This window comes from Nansenia antarctica, assembly GCF_963989245.1.
Source record: "Nansenia antarctica genome assembly, chromosome: 18".
NCBI lineage: Eukaryota > Metazoa > Chordata > Actinopteri > Argentiniformes > Microstomatidae > Nansenia > Nansenia antarctica.
The window spans coordinates 20,341,596-20,357,966 of NC_137691.1; the positions used below are offsets into that span (position 1 = coordinate 20,341,596).

At 47.5% G+C, this 16,371-nt stretch overlaps 1 protein-coding gene across 1 annotated transcript in view; it reads right to left on the reverse strand.

Moving 5' to 3' along the window:
- Positions 1-12,055, reverse strand: part of uba7 (ubiquitin-like modifier activating enzyme 7) — a gene marked incomplete at both ends in the record, with an annotated part of 60,670 nt that extends 48,615 nt beyond the window's left edge. Inside the window, 16 exons of the mRNA XM_080548155.1 lie at positions 2,681-2,876; positions 5,516-5,580; positions 5,915-6,114; positions 6,602-6,767; positions 7,714-7,869; positions 8,373-8,453; positions 8,610-8,726; positions 9,611-9,775; positions 9,978-10,127; positions 10,294-10,391; positions 10,482-10,611; positions 10,768-10,858; positions 11,007-11,113; positions 11,226-11,360; positions 11,714-11,882; positions 12,006-12,055. Of these exons, the coding sequence (XP_080404281.1) occupies positions 2,681-2,876; positions 5,516-5,580; positions 5,915-6,114; positions 6,602-6,767; positions 7,714-7,869; positions 8,373-8,453; positions 8,610-8,726; positions 9,611-9,775; positions 9,978-10,127; positions 10,294-10,391; positions 10,482-10,611; positions 10,768-10,858; positions 11,007-11,113; positions 11,226-11,360; positions 11,714-11,882; positions 12,006-12,055 (2,076 nt within the window). The remainder of the gene's footprint in view (positions 1-2,680; positions 2,877-5,515; positions 5,581-5,914; positions 6,115-6,601; positions 6,768-7,713; positions 7,870-8,372; positions 8,454-8,609; positions 8,727-9,610; positions 9,776-9,977; positions 10,128-10,293; positions 10,392-10,481; positions 10,612-10,767; positions 10,859-11,006; positions 11,114-11,225; positions 11,361-11,713; positions 11,883-12,005) is intronic.
- Between the last annotated feature and the right edge of the window lie 4,316 nt (positions 12,056-16,371).

Below are 16,371 nucleotides of genomic sequence, written 5' to 3' on the forward strand. Positions count from 1 at the left end.
AATTCAGAAAATACCTAAAAAATTCAAGACCTCATAAAATCGTGATAAGACTTTTTAATACTTATTAAGGGTCTTGATTTTCCCCAAATGTATTTATCAACTTTTAATACTTTTCAAGACACCGCGGATACCCTGTTAATGGTTCTAAAGCTGCGTGCACACATGGCCATTGCGTTGCACCGGAAGTCATTCATCTCAATGGGGCCGTTGCGTTGATCAGTTGCCTTGCTCTGCATTGCGTTTCTTGACCGTCAGGGTGCGCCAATCAGTCAAAAAAATTCAGCTTTTTGCGTTGCGTTGGATCCGTTAAAACAACCGGAAGTAAACCGGAAGTAGTTTCTTGCCCAGAGCTCTCACCTCAGGGCCAACCTAAAGCGCGGCATCAAAGCGGCCAAGGCAGAGCACAGAGAGAAGATTGAGGAATGCCTCCTGAGCAACGACTCCAGGCGGATGTGGCAGGGGGTTCAGCAGATGACAAACTTCAGAGCCAACAGGCTCACAGCCGCAGAGGACGACCCCCTGCTGGCGGGAAAGCTGAACACCTTCTACGCCCGGTTCGACGAGGGGCGAACGGAGGTAACCACAACACAGACACCACTCTCTCCAGCTCTCAGCAGCCTCACCCTCACAGAGCACGAGGTGAGACGCGTACTGAAGGCGGTGGACCCCAGGAAAGCCTCGGGGCCGGATGGCGTCCTGGGACGGGTGCTGAGAGACTGCGCCGACCAGCTGGCCGGGGTTTTCACCAACATCTTTAACCAGTCCCTGTCCCAGGCCACCGTCCCACCCTGCCTGAAAACCTCAACTATCATCCCAGTCCCGAAGAAAAGCACGGTGAGCTGCCTAAACGACTACCGCCCGGTGGCACTCACACCAATCATCATGAAGTGCTTCGAGAAACTAGTCCGGGCCCACATACTCACACGCCTCCCGCCCAACCTGGATCCATACCAGTTCGCCTACAGAGCCCACAGGTCCACAGAGGACGCCATAGCGACGACTCTCCACGCCACTCTATCCCACCTGGAGAGGGGAAACAGCTACGCGAGACTGCTCTTCGTGGACTTCAGCTCCGCCTTTAACACCATCCTTCCAGACAGGCTAGTGACCAAACTACTAGACCTGGGTCTATCACACTCTATATGTGCGTGGATCAAGGACTTCCTGACCGACCGCCCCCAGAGGGTGCGGGTGGGCCCCCACACCTCCACAGCCCTCAGCCTCAGCACTGGGTCACCCCAGGGCTGCGTGCTAAGCCCCATCCTCTACAACCTCTACACCCACGACTTCACCCCCATCCACCCCAGCAACTACATCGTAAAGTTTGCAGACGACACCACCGTGGTGGGATGTATCTCGGGGGGGGACGAGGCGGCGTACAGGGATGAGGTAGAGCAATTGAGCAAGCTGTGCAAGGTTAACAACCTGCTGCTAAACAAGTCAAAGACCCAGGAATTCATCGTAGACTTCAGGAGGAAAAAGTCCGAGATCCTGCCCCTGCTCATCGACGGAGAGAGCGTGGAGATAGTCTCAAACCTCCGATTCCTGGGACACAACACTAAAGGCACCATCAAGAGGGCACAACAGCGGCTATACACCCTGAGATGCCTCAAGAAACAACACAGCAAGAAGGAGATGCTGGTGGCCTTCTACCACGGCGCAGTGGAGAGCATCCTCACCTTCGGCATCTCCAATTGGTTCCACAGCTGCACGGCAGCGGAGAGAAGCGATCTACAGAGAGTCGTGAGAACAGCACAGAAGATCACCGGCGCCCCCCTCCCCTCTCTGGAGGAGCTGTACAAAACACGCTGTCTCAGGAGGGCCTCCAAGATCTCCAAGGACCCGACCCACCCTGGGCACGAACACTTTGTCAAGCTGCCCTCGAACAGGAGGTACAGGACCCCGGCCGCTAAGACAAACAGACTGAAGGACAGCTTCTACCACAGGGCCGTCAAGGCCCTGAACACAGAAAAGGCCTAAGTTATGGGCCCAGGACAGTCCGGACGGATTGTATGGCAGCTAGTGCTGAGGCACAAACATGTACATTTTCAAGCCTGCAAACTGTGACACTTTAAAATAATGTGAAAAAATACTTTCTTGTGAAATATGACAACCCTAGTTGACTATCTGTGCAGTATAGCACAGTGGATTGTGTACATAGCCTCTATTGATGTAAACCAGCTCCTTACCTTCTTGTGATTTTATGCATCTATGCTTTTTCTAAAATGTGTTTCTTTTTCCTTTCCTAAACACCAGGGGAGCCTCCCCTCCTAAATTTCGTTGTTTGGTACCTGTACTGTAGCAATGACAAATAAAGTCTATCTATCTATCAGATGTAAAATCCTAAATTTTGGCCGCCATTGGCTAAAATCTGTAATTTGGCTCTACAAGTGTTAATATGTCATTTTATGAAGTTTTTATATGTTTTCAGGTGAGAAAGTAACCATATATATTCACAAAATGTGTCCAGTTTATCAAAATAACCCATTTATATATCTTATCTGACGTTTTTTTCCCCACTTCTGTGGGAAACTTCGCTAGCAACACGAGTAGAGCTTTGCATCTGCATCGCACGTTGAAGTACGTCAAGCCCATCCCACCAGGTTGCGCCAGAACGGTGGGTCACGGTCCGCGGTGTGCACGCAGCTTTAGTGTGGTTTTCCAGTGTGTGTTGTGTTACCTGTTCGGGGGGGAAGCAGTGCAGCAGTTGTCTGATGTCGTTGTTGTAGAGGGTCTCCCACTGACGACGAGCCCATCCGACACAGTCCTCCCAGCCTGCCGGACGCTGCCCCCCTACGGCTCCCCACACCCCCTCCAGGACCTCCAGGGCCTCGGCCTCCCCACGGCCCAGCGTACGTTCCACAAAGCTAGTGCCACTGCAGGGAACAGCAGAACAACTGCATTACAATAAGCACAAGCTAATGGACCTCTATGTTATCCCTTTCAAGGGGATGATACACCTGAGAAAGATGGGAGGAAAAAAGGAACAAACAAAATAGGATGATGTAAGGTAGGTGGGCAGGATGAGTTTAGATTTAAAGCTAATTCTCTCATGGTCTCACAACAATACAAAACATACTCCTCTCTCTCCCCCCCCCCCCCAGGGTTCATCCTCTAAAACAGACGGATTGACTCCCATTGTTCTGACAGAGCGCGTCTACAATAACTGAGTAGAGACAGGAGCAACAAAGCCCTGTCCAGTATAGGTTCCAGTATCCTGCTCCGGACAAACACTGACATCCAACTGTGTCCTCTTGTAATGGTCAACCTGAATGTCAATGAAGTTACACACTCCATTACATTGAGGCTATTCTAGGGGCTTAGTCGGTGCATACGTACATAGACAGCTCAAGAGATTCTAATTCACCCTCGCCCGCTCTGATGTCTGTCTGGTGAGCAGGAAAATGGGTAAAACTGCACAATGTCAGTTGAGCGCTAGCACTGTTGGTGGGTATGTGAGAAGAGGTTAGGGGGCCTCCTTTGAAACTGGGCAAGGGGTCAGCTTGCATCTGAGGGGAAGGAAGTAGTCAGTGTAGGGCAGGGGTGGTGTTGTTGTGTGCACTGTACAGCGCAGTGTGCTGCTCCATAGCAGAGCACATAACAGCCAAGTGCCTGGCTGGTTCCTGCACCATGGCCCAGGTTCCTGTATAAACACACCGCTAGCTTACTTTAAACAGCAGCACACAGGAAAGACAGATGAAGATGAAGCAGACCCCCCTACAGACGGTTACACTCAAGTGGACCTAAACAGGAAGTATGGCGGCAGTTTGAGGTTGTCAGTTTCACAACATACATATGGTTTGGTAAGAGGGGCTTGTTAAAGGAAGCTTCATTCTTCCTCATATTCACCTCACAGACTGTGACTCCCTATAATTATGGTAAACCTGGACCATGATGTGGGTAGTCATTTTTGTGACGAAGAGGTGAAATGCTAGATAGCACAAGTAATAGCAATCTATGCTATCTAGGCCTGCCATTGATTGCATCTTGATGACATTACATGTATCCCCTCTATTTCCTAAATGCCAGAACTCTCTCTGAAGTCTTTATATCAGAAGCAGATTTCCTGGAGGGTTTCCCATATGGTTCCAGTACGGGGGTTGGGAGGGAGAGACGGTGAGAGGATCTCAGGGCTCAGGGTCTGTGTCTGTGGGGCTGGGTGAGGTCCTTCTCTACTCCAGGGCAAGGGGGCTTCTCTACCATTTAGGGGGCTTACAAGAAATCTCTCTAAGATACCTTGAGCCCCTAACAGACACACAGACCATGACTCTTAACTACACTCTTCCTGGGACTGATTAAGAGGGCTCCAGAGCAACAGAGCTCAGACACATTGTCACACTCAAATCCCCACAGACAAAGAACTGAAACGGATTCAGTCATAGCCAAAACTAACCACATCAAACCACTAGTCTAGGTCAGCTGGTACTGTACTTAATTAAACCATCGTAACGTATCTCAATAAAACTAGCCCGTGGACCTTTTGGTAGACACTAAGAGTTATGGACCTCTCTAATTAGCTAACTCACTGTGTTATGGCTCCTGACCCAGGGGGTGGAGAGGCTCGGAGGTCCACATGAGAGAAAAGCCCCCTGGTGAGAGAGGGCTTTTACCCAGCAGGGACTCTTTTTACCTGAGGTTTACTGCTGAACCCAAACTGCCCCGACCTCTTATTTAACAACAAACAAATCAACTCCCAACTACTCCATGGCCATCTGCAGTGTCACAGTTCCATCTGGACACTAAGGGGCAGCAGAGACCGCCGCATGAAATAACAGTTTGTTCCTGTCTACTCTGTGGACAACTTCAAATAAAGTGTCTTTGCCTTTCAACTGCATTCCCTTGTCTGGTGTCCTCTCTGAGCCTGGTTCCTACCCCACCACTGGCGGACTCAGTAGGGGGGCAGGGGGGGCCCCCACGGCTGAAAAACGTCTGTCTTAAGTGCCCTTTTGAGTGCCAAAATGAGAGGACGTGCCCTATTGGTGCCCCTCCAATGGTCTAAACTAGACCATGTGCCCCCACCGTTGAAAAACGTCGCACTAAAGTGCCCTTTTGAGTGGCAAAATTAGAGGATGTGCCCTATTGGCTGCCCTTCCAATGGTCTAAACTTGACCATGTGCACTGATGGGGTCCCATGTTGTGCAGTAGGTGCCCTTTTTTTCTTTTCGCCCCTGCCCTTCAAACAGCCTGAGTCCGCCACTGTACCCCACACACCCTCACATGCAGGGCACGGAACATCATTAGGAGCAAGGCTGTCTGTGTAAAACAGTGTTTCAAGCGAGGGGAGGGAATGGCGTAATGTTCGATGGTTGCTCTACAGCTGGTTGCAGATCTAGCAGGGTGAAAGAGCTGAATTGGCTAGTGTGGGCACAGTGGTATACAATTTAGCATGACCATGAGTTTCAATGAAACGTGAGCAGTCTTTGTGGTGAAAGTATGGTTTAAAGACTCTATTTCTGCTGATCGTGTTTGCAAGATCAACTGAGAGAGGTGTGTTATGAGAGATGGATCGACTTACCTCAAGTACTGATTCACGTTTTCAGCTGCTTGCTTAAAGAGTCCCTCGAAATGGTCTCTGGCCCACTAGAATGACAGAGACATAAAGTTGGTCTGGCTTACTGTGGTGTTCAATTCAAAGCTCACTCAGATACACCCTCTTTTTTGGCTGAATCCCCCACAAAACCTTATTAACTCTGGAGTGAGTTGAGTTAAGAGTGTAGAAGACTTTCCATTCTAAATCAGTTGTGTGTGTGTATTGCGGGGGATTCAGAGACAAATTGAGTCCTATATGGATGAAGTGTAGTCAACGTTGAGATATGCATGAACCACACAGAGAGGGGAGAAGTTGACGAAAGGGTAAGTTACAAAGATTCAACACAAAATCTATTTTGTACCAGAGTGTGTTTCCATGCCTCACCTGTAGGGTGTGCTCTATGCGGTGTGGGAAGTTCTTCAGGGTGCACAGAGGAATGGCGTTGTTATTCCTTGATATTGGTCCTGGTCCATAGGACTGTGTCAGGTGGGGCACCACCACTAGGGTGTGACCCTTACTACCCAGGGTGCCCCCCTCCAACATGGGCCTCTGGTGCTGAACGCAGCGGCCATCAAGGTACACTCCTATAGGACAAGCCCACAGTTGTATTAGTACGCCAAGTTCCCTCCAACACTTACTCTTAACTTGGGGTTAACTTCTTAGTGACTTCTACCCCACATATAGAAGACTTGTGTTGTCTGGTCAGTTACATCATGACATTTGAGACTCCCACTATGGGATGAGTCCAGCTAACTCTATCAGACAGCTGGTAATAGATTGCTGCTGATTATTAGTGCTAATACTGATGGTGGCACATGTGACTACCACTGCCATTACTGTCACACACCAGAGGAAAACACCTCTATTGGTAGCACTGGTACTACTAATTATGGTACTGTTACTGGTGCTGATTGGAGTACTGTACAGCACAATGCAGGTAGTAATATTATGATCGACAGTAGGCTACGAAAGGTGTTGCCAGGGATATACAGTAACTACAGGCAGCGGTACGGCTGCTGTAACTGTCACTAGTATGGTTTTGAAAGAAGTGCTATAGGTACTGGTACTGACTAGCTTCCACATTGTCCAGAGCAGCAGCCACTCCATCCAGCCCCATGAAGAATTGGTGTCCATAGACCTGTTCACTGTCTGGGTCCAGGCGGTTCTGGTGAGCAGTGATGTTCATGTAAGGGTTCATTTCCCTGACCGCCTGGGCAGCAACCTCAGATTTCTGTCTCTGTGGAAGGAAAGAGAGGCTCAGAGGTGAGCTCATGACAAATGTGTCCCTCCCGTTTCACTACATTTTGCCTCCTGCAAAATAGAAAGTATGATGACAGGGTGGAAAATAGGGATTAGCAGAAAATATAGTGAAAGAACACAGAAGGCAGGGAAGCAGAGAGCGGCAATAGCGGGAGTAAGGGATAGAGAGAAAGAGGGGGAAATTAAAGAAGAGAAAACTGTGAAAAAAACTGTGAGTAGAAGGCAAAACCCAAATATTTACACAGCAGTGAAGTATATCTATGTATACATTCATTCATCAAATGTTGACTTGATACAGCGGTACTGGGTATATTTTTGACTTCTGAGGGACATCTGGAACATCATAATAAAGCCAATGCCAAGCACTCAGCAAAATTCAAATTCAGTGGAAACCAATCTAACCTTAAGATACTAACCAGTCAGCTAGCTATACACATTTTGCTTGGCTCACTGCCGTTTAGTTATATAACAGTATAGTGGGCACAATTTTTCCAATGTATAATTTTTCCAATGAACTGCAGAATGTTTTGGTCCTGATTTTACACAGTTGGGGGGGTGGGGGGGGGGTTAGGGTGAGGGGGTGACTCATAAAGCCATCACCGGTTGTCGCTCTTCAAACGTGACTGTGTGACAGAATGACCCGGTCATGAAAACGAGTGTATGATCGTTAGAGGGAGCCAGGGGGCTAAGGTTCAGGAGTGCGGGGACAAAACGTGAACATGGAACTGAACCCATGTAATGTAATACGGACAGAATATAACTCTCTGACCTCTAACCTGTCCGTTAGACCCCTCCACTTAACCAGGTCAAGCAGGAATCAGTGAAGTGGAACACTTTTGAATAGACCGTGGCGATGGAATGTCTGAGATGGTTGGGCCAACCACGTACGCTAGTGGACATAGGATAGACAGAGTTTCTCTCACCCCGATGTCTTGAGACCTAAAGAGGAACTGGCGGTTCAAGTTGGACCTTTCTATGGAGTCCATGTCCGTCACAGTGATGTGCCCACCCTCTCCAGCACCAAGCCCAATCAGAGCGAAGTTTTTGAGAAGCTCACAACCAATAGCACCAGCCCCAACCTGATGAGAAATTAGAAGTTAGAACGCTCTGATCTGTCAAATCAAATTGCGTTATATAATATTCATATAGATATACATAGATATTCACATGAAGAAACATCACACACACTCACACACACACACACACACACACACACACACTCTCTCACACACACACACACACACACGCACACACACACACACACACACACACACACACACACACACACACACACACACACACACACACACACACACACACACACACACACACACACCAAAACAAAACAAACAGCAGCAAGCAACAACACGTGCAAAGGAAACAGGGAGAGGGTTTGGCAGTGCTGACTGGTTACTGCACGCCCAGGACCAAATGCTAACAGGAAATGCCACCTGAATCACAACCGTTTCCTGCATGTGTCATTACCAACTCTAGCAGTGAGTGACCAAAGGAAAACCCAGATGTTTATATTTCACTATGCAGGTGGCGCCCACTGGTGGATAACGATGAGACGTGCACTCACCAGGAAATACCTCTGTTTACCTAGCTTCTCCTGGAAGACTGCTCCAAACACAGCAATTTGTCCATCATATCGACTGTTTCTCTATAATAGAGCCAGAGGACAAACAGTTAGACACACACACAGTGAACAAGTATCCATAACAGATTTCAATGAATTAAAAGTAAAAGCATGGCTTTCTCAATGCAGAGTTTTGAGTATGCTGAACCTGAATCATAAGCTGTTATGACAAAACCTTACTGGTGAACATGTACTCTCTGTCAGTTGCTCCTCCTCCTTATCAATGTCCTCGGGAAGGCTCTCCAGTGCATCGAAGTATAGCCACTGCTGCAGAGGGGTGAACTTCCCACTACATGCCTGAAGAGACCAAATAAATACCCCCCAGCCACATATGCATACCTCAGCAACAGAAAATAAAACAGACATCCCAGGAAACTGCACTCTCAGGTCACATAAAACCTGAACGTTTTGAGTACTCAGTTATAAATGATGTATTACAGCTTCATGATGAGGAGATCATGAGATATCACTGAATTGTTTGGAGGAGCACAAGGTCTTGACATTGCTGTTGACACCTACAGGGCCCTATTATGCACTTCTTAACTTGCCGTCTTAAGTCTTAATTAAGACGCACCGCCAGGTTAAGACCTACCGCCACCCTTATTATGCGCTTCATACACGCTACTGCTATTATGCAGGTGTCGATAGGCGCCCACACATAAGACGTAAGACTCCCGTGCATATATTACTCATTGTGGGAGTGTTCATATGTTAATGAAGTGCACTAGGCGCCCCTGCTATTTTGCGATCTGACTTTGCGCCTAGCGCTAAGAAGTGGTTTGAAAAGTTCTTAAGTTTAGACTTCATGCACGTTTTGAAACACGAGGGTCGGCGCGCATGCGCAAACCGCGGAGGCGCGCTCGTGTTTCAAAACGTGCATGAAGTCTAGCGCCTATGAACTGCATAATAGCATAGCGCTTATGACTTAACGCAGCCGGTTCTTAAAGGGAATGGCACCTGGCACGCTGATTGGGTTGATTGAGAAGACGCCCAAAACACACCCATGACTAATTTCTGGGCTTAGCGCCGGGTCTTAGGTGCCCACTACCGCACGCATAATAGCAAAGTGGCCTTGACCACGCCTCCACGTCTTAAGTTTAGATCTACCGCCTCGTCTTATTGCTTAAGACTTATGAAGTGCATAATAGGGCCCACAGTGTCCTATCAGGTTCCCACTTCACCTTCATGACTTCCTGGGCTGCCAGTCCTCCAATGAGAGCGTTGACAGGTGCCAGGTTGCCGCGGGCGACGAAGGCCAGATTCCGTACCACAGCATCGTCCAGCTGCTCCAGCCGCCTCACCTTATTCAGCTCCACCACCAAGGCCAGCAGCAGCTCAGCATCTGACTATAGAGGATGGCAAAGGGAGGATTGCCGGCCTGACTCCAAAGTAAGGCAGAACATGAGTTGTGTCTTTAGGGACTCTCTATCCCTAACTCAATGTCCTGAAACTGCCTCTAAAGTTGCTTGCTTTACCACACGAATAATGGTGTTAAATAGCTTAAAGGCAAGAAAAAAAAAGCGATATAGGCTATGCTTGTACAGTGACCTGGGATCTGGCCTTAGGGAGTCGTCCCTCTCTCTTCACAAAGTCATGTAGGCCTTGGAAGGCCAGGTGCAGGGTCTGGTGCCGTTTCATCTTCGGTCCGTCGGTCATCTCCAGTAACTCAGGGTCAACTAAGGCCTCATCCAGGTGTTTCTATAACATGTAGAGCATGGTGAGCTGATGTAGCAATGTTAGTGAATGCAGTATTGGTCAACATTGGGATCCAATATGTGAATATGATTATAATCATGGATTTAACTCCCCTACATCAATATGAACACAGGAGGCAATACTACTTATATGAAAGAATAGTACTTACAAATCTAAGAATCTGAGACTTTTTGACCTCAGTTGCGACCCCACCCTTTTCATACTCTGAAAAGCCCGAGGTGTCACAAATACTGAAGGAGTAGGGGCCTGGCGATGAGAGGGGAGGTCATCATTTACACATAAGTCACAATAGTCATCACAATAATCACAATAGTCATCTGACATTTAAGGACTCACTCAGGACTTTGATCTCCACTGGTCCATAGCTGTTGAGCTCAGTCATGCCAAACACTTCAGTGAGAGACACACTGTTTTCATCTGTAAAGCCATGCTTTTCATTGCTACAAGTGACTATTCCAGGATTCGCCTAAATGAGAAGGAAGCAAACATATCCTGTCCAGCTGCATTGGCATACTCATTTCAGGAGCTATTATGTCCAAAGGTGGTCCAGAGGTTATGCAATGTTCTGCTGCTTTTATAACTATTTCTGAAACTGAAACAGCAAGGAAAAGGTAGGGATTACCTTAGTGATGTGATCTATCATGGCTGATGTAGGTGTCTCCCCATCTTTGTCCAAAACCTCAAACTCCTCTCCAAAGTCACAGAACAACTGCCTGCAAACCAAAGGGTATAGGTTAAAGGTATTATTTTGCAGTTGAAACCACTGTGCGTTAATATAACCTATTTTAAGATACATAATTATGACTATGACATCCATATCACTATCATTGTTTGACATGCCAGTATCCTCCTCCTCCTCACCCGCAAAGCCCTTTGGTGTCAGCTACAATGAACTTGATTCCATTTGAATGGCAGAATGCCCCAAAACGCCGCTGTTCATCCAGGGAGGAGTCAGTGAGCACCACCACCTGATAAAACACATCAAACATCCTGTCAGCCTCTCAAACTCTGACACTTTGTTGTGCCTGTGAGAATGACAGTGCGTAGGACAATCTCAAGGCAGCTAGGCCATGGCCCTACCTGGAACTGGAGCAGCAGATCCTCATCCAGTGGTCCCTCATGGGCTGACACCTGTACATGGGGGTTCAGGGCAGACAACTGGGGGAGGGAAGTCTTGGCACGATTCTGGCCAAGGTGAGACTCCAGCAGGAAAAACTGTGGGAGAGACATGAGCCACCTGAAACCTGGCGCCACTTGAACAGTTTCTTCCCCAGTGGGCCTCACAAGCAAGCCCCCCGCCTCGCGTTGACTCTGGGACTTCCACACTCGGAAGTCTTTATTATATTGTTGTCTGTACCTTTGTGTCTTGTGCACCAACCACACCAAGTCAATATATATATATATATATATATATATATATATATATATATATATATATATATATATATATAAACATAAAATAATTCTGATTCTGATGAGGGGAGATAGAGAGATTTCCAGTAAGCCTATTCCCTCATATTCCCTTATATACCTTCCTTTTAAAAGGTAGATTGTGTTTTCTAGAGTACCTGAGAGGAGAGATCCATCCACTCAGCCACAGCCTCATCCTGGACAGTGACAGACTTGACCCCAGACAGGATGACGTTCTTGGCGACCTCCACCCCCAGCCCACGCAGGCCAGCTATCAGGACATCAGCTGTCCCCATGCGACGCATGGCATCATGCCCCAGCACGTATCTGACACAGGCAACACACATGTGGGATGAGTCCTTCGAGGTTCTTTGAGTTATTACAACAAAGATGTCAAATCACAGAGTTATTCCATCACGGGTGTCAAATTATAGAGTTGAAAATACTTACAGCTGTCTAGAGTAAAAACCCTCGTCGATATCATTGCTGCTCTCAGACATGTTATGAAGCTCAGTTATGCCGTTTCACTGCTGAGGTTGCTCTCTAACCATCCAGCTCTGGAGTTCACTACGCGTGTGATATTAGTGTGTCCTTCCTAAAAGGATTTGGACGGGTTTTGTATTGGGAACCTATAGCTGCACCGGGTCAGAGTTTATTTTTCACTTTCGTTTCATTTAAAATGTTTCATTCATTTATTTTAAAATGAAACGCACAACTCATCATGGCCACTGGAGGGCGCTTTAGGACTATTTATTATCGTAAAATGTGTATTTTGCATCGTTGTTTGTTATGCAATTATGTATTCCTTGGGGGATTCCACTGAGAATCAATACATTATTTAAAAAAACATATGGGGATAGGTAGATTGTACAGAATATGTTGAACAGATAAAGTTAGAAAGGAAATCCCTTGAGTTAGAGTTAGTGCAGCTCTGGTCATGACTATTCGGTTGTTAAGTCTGACGTCAGACATGACGTTTAGCAATTTCCGGGTCCAAACCAGAGATTCCGTGCACCAGAGTACCAGTGTACTAAAGCACCAGAGTACCAGTGTACTACAGCACCAGAGTACCAGTGTACTAAAGCACCAGAGTACCAGTGTACTAAAGCACCAGAGTACCAGTGTACTAAAGCACCAGAGTACCAGTGTACTAAAGCACCAGAGTATCAGTGTACTAAAGCACCAGAGTACCAGTGTACTACAGCGGTAGAATGAAAGTTTAATCGTTTTTTAGACTCGGATCTATTCATACAACAAGGGACACAGCACTTTCCCGTTTTCCCACATTTGTCCCATATTTGAGCCTCGGAAAAGCGCTATGTAAATATAATGAATTATTATTTTTACTGAGGCATTTCGAAGACAGCGCCTCAGCCAACTTTGGACCCGGAAACACGTCACGACTTAACAACCGAATACCTTAGATGCAGAACACCATGTCATGGAGAATGCTGCTTGGTTAGTAGCCTAAATCCTGCTCTGAGTGGAAGCAGTCTCATGGTGACAAACAATGTTTAGATTGGTGTCTGTGATTGATGAACAGTAGTGTTTATAAAGTCATCAGTAAATACACTATGCAATCTGGACTGGAAGAGTTCAGTTAAGATGAGGATATCTTAGACCTACATCCAGTGAATTACAGGAGCTCTGATATAGCTATCGGTCAAAAGATGGTAGCACACTGTTTACAGGCAGGCAGGCAGGCAGTGGAAAGTATGCGTATTGTTATATTGGCGAAATTTCCATTAGGGACAGGGGGGACATGTCCTCCCCACTTTTCAAAACCTAGATTCTGTCCCCCCCACTTTTTAAACGAAAATAATCGTGCGTAAACTGAAAAAATCATGCTTAATCCGCTATTGTTTTGCCAGCCATCATATTCTGGCTGAGAATTGCTGACTTTTTAAGCCCCTGATATGATATACAGAGTGTGTGAGGACCACCCCGAGGGCAAAGAGAACCGAGGGGAGGTTCCAGGAGATGTACAGCTATGCAATGGAGATGATCACGAAACTAAATATTCAGCCCATAACCATGCCCCACATCCGCCGTCCACCAAAGCGTTTAATTGGCAATGCCGCTACTGCACAGTCACCCACAACCCCAGAAGAGTTCTACAGAGCTGACTTCTTCAAGGTGCTGGATACTGTGGACATGCAGCTGAAGGAGAGGTTTGATCAGGGTGGCCTGAAAACGTCCTAACTGGGGAGATGGACATTGAACTGGTGGACCAGTATCCTGAGTTAAACCAGAGGTCACTTGAGGTGCAGTTGAACATGTTTAAGCTCCAATACACATACACAACCACTTCAGAGTGGCCCATATACTGTATACATCTTTGTGTAATGTTTTGAAGGGAGAGATGATGGAAGAGAATAAATAAATGTTCTTCATATTAAAAGTGTGATTAATTGAATTCATCTTTTATCTTAAAGGGTAAACAATGACTAAGTATGAATACATAAAGGTAAGAAGATCTTGAAGGGTCATAAAAAGGGGACTACAAAAGGCATGTATTGAGTGATGTGTGTTATTCTTGTGTATAGATCTAGCCTCTTAATTTTGCCCTCAAAGTGCACCAAATTGATGCATTTTACTTTCAAATGTAAAAAGAATTGTGGGGGGGCATGCCCCCGGACCCCCCTAGGGGTTTTTATTGTGTGTCCCCCACTTCCCAAACCGAAGTTTCGCCCTTGATTGTATATGTAAGTACTTTTGTAAAGTATGATGTATTGTTCCTCTGTAAGAAATGTGAATAAATATGTCTGGTTTATCTTATCTTATTGGCAGTATGGTGACTTTCCATTGCATGCTGAGAACATGTGAGGTGACCCAGGTAGAAGTAATTAAGTGATTATGTATGGTCATGTGAAGAGTCCTTGCAGGGATAGGAGGGTAATGGCTAGAATTGAATCAAGACGAGAATCATCTTTCGTAGGATGAAAACCAGTGATGTGCGGTGAGGTCAATCGGAGGGGAGGCACTGGCTAGTATCAGAGCCAGATTTACACACATCTGACTCATCCCGACCACGCCATCGTACCCTCGGGTTTTACTGTCTGCCGTGCGGATAGAGCAGCTGAACTTTCCGGGAAAAGCAAAGGAGGAGGGGTATGCTTCATGATCAACAATGCTTGATGCAACCCAGAGAGTGCTTTGCTCCCATCAGCCATCATTTGCCTAAATAACTATCGCCTTGTCGCTCTCACTTCCCAAGTGAGCAAATGCTGTGAGAAGCTGGTTAAGGGGCTCGTCTTTGACTTGCTATCACCCGATCTGGACCCCCCACCAATTTGTCTATCGGCAAAACAGATCCACCGATGACGCCATTGCCACTGCTCTCCTCACCCACCTGGACCAGAGGAACTCCTATGTGAGGATGCTGTTCGTAGACTACAGTTCAGCATTCACCACCAGTGGACAAACCTATGATGGAGCAGCGAACATGTCGGGCAATAGCAAGGGAGCACAGGCCAGGATAAAAGAGCTGCAGAGCTAAATTTAAGAACATTGCAACCACAGCATCAGCATTTTCCTGCCTGACCCCCACGCTTGCCAATCGACCATCCTCTGCTACTCCCTTAAATAAATACACCCCATTGGGGTTCTTTACTTTATAACTTTCTCTGTGCCTGCGCTTGGGTTCTCTGTCTGATCATAACAGTACGATCTGGCCATGGAACTAAACCCAGCAGACACAGCATCAGTGATACAAGCCATCTCGGAGCAGGGCAAACTACTAGTGAAACACTGACGCTCTGATGGCTCTCGGAGGACAACTCTCTGTGCGCGAGAAACGCATGCAGAGACTAGAGGAGTTGTTCGCGGAGATGAGCTAAAACTTTAAGATACTCGCTTCCACGGTCACCGGACCCGACACGTCTCTCAGCTCCCCAGCACCTTCCCCGGGTTCCACCCCCCACCCATGGCTCCACTCCCCGAGTGCTATAGTGGCGATCTTGGTTCATGTCGCCCTTTTCTACTCCAGTGTTCCCTATTATTCGAGCTACGGCCCCAGACTTTCACCTCAGACCGAGCTTGCATTGCCTACCTCATCGGGCTATTGAAGAGTCCTGCTCTGGACTGGGCTGCGGCGGTCTGGGATAACCAGACGGAGGCTTGTAATTCCTATGAGGGCTTCGTCGTGGAGATGCGTAGGGTCTTTGACCATCCTGTCGCTGGTCGGGACGCCACCAAACGCCTTCACTCTCTCCGTCAAGGTTCCCGCAATGTGGCTGAGCTAGCCATTGAGTTCCATACCCTCGCTGCAGAGAGCGGGTGGAATGATGAGGCACTCCGGAGCGCTTTTTCACAAGCGTTGAGTGACAAACTTAAGGACGAACTAGCTACCCGGGATGAACCGGTGAATCTGGAACAATTTATCATCCTAGCTATTCGTATTGACAACCGGCTTTGGGAGCGCAGCAGGGAATGCCATGTTTACTTCCTCCAGCCATGTTTACTTCCTCCTCATCCTCAGCTCCGGCCCGGCCATCACCCCTGTCCTATGCCGGGGCCTCCCGAGAATGCACAGAGATTGCCGAGCCTGAGCCCATGCACCTCGGTAGAGCTCGCTTAACGTCAGAGGAATGACTCGCTGAGTCAACTCCAATGTATGCTTATACTGCGGACGCATGGGGCACTTCCTATCCTTGTGTCCCCTCCGTCCACCTAGATGAGTTGGCTCGTCCGTAGGTGACGAGTTACGTTCGAGCCAGACCTATCTTACTTCCCCTCTCTCTTGTCCCCTACTTCAAGCCCATCTTCTGTGGCGTGGCCAATCCCAGCCCTTCTCTGCCCTAATAGACTCCGGGGC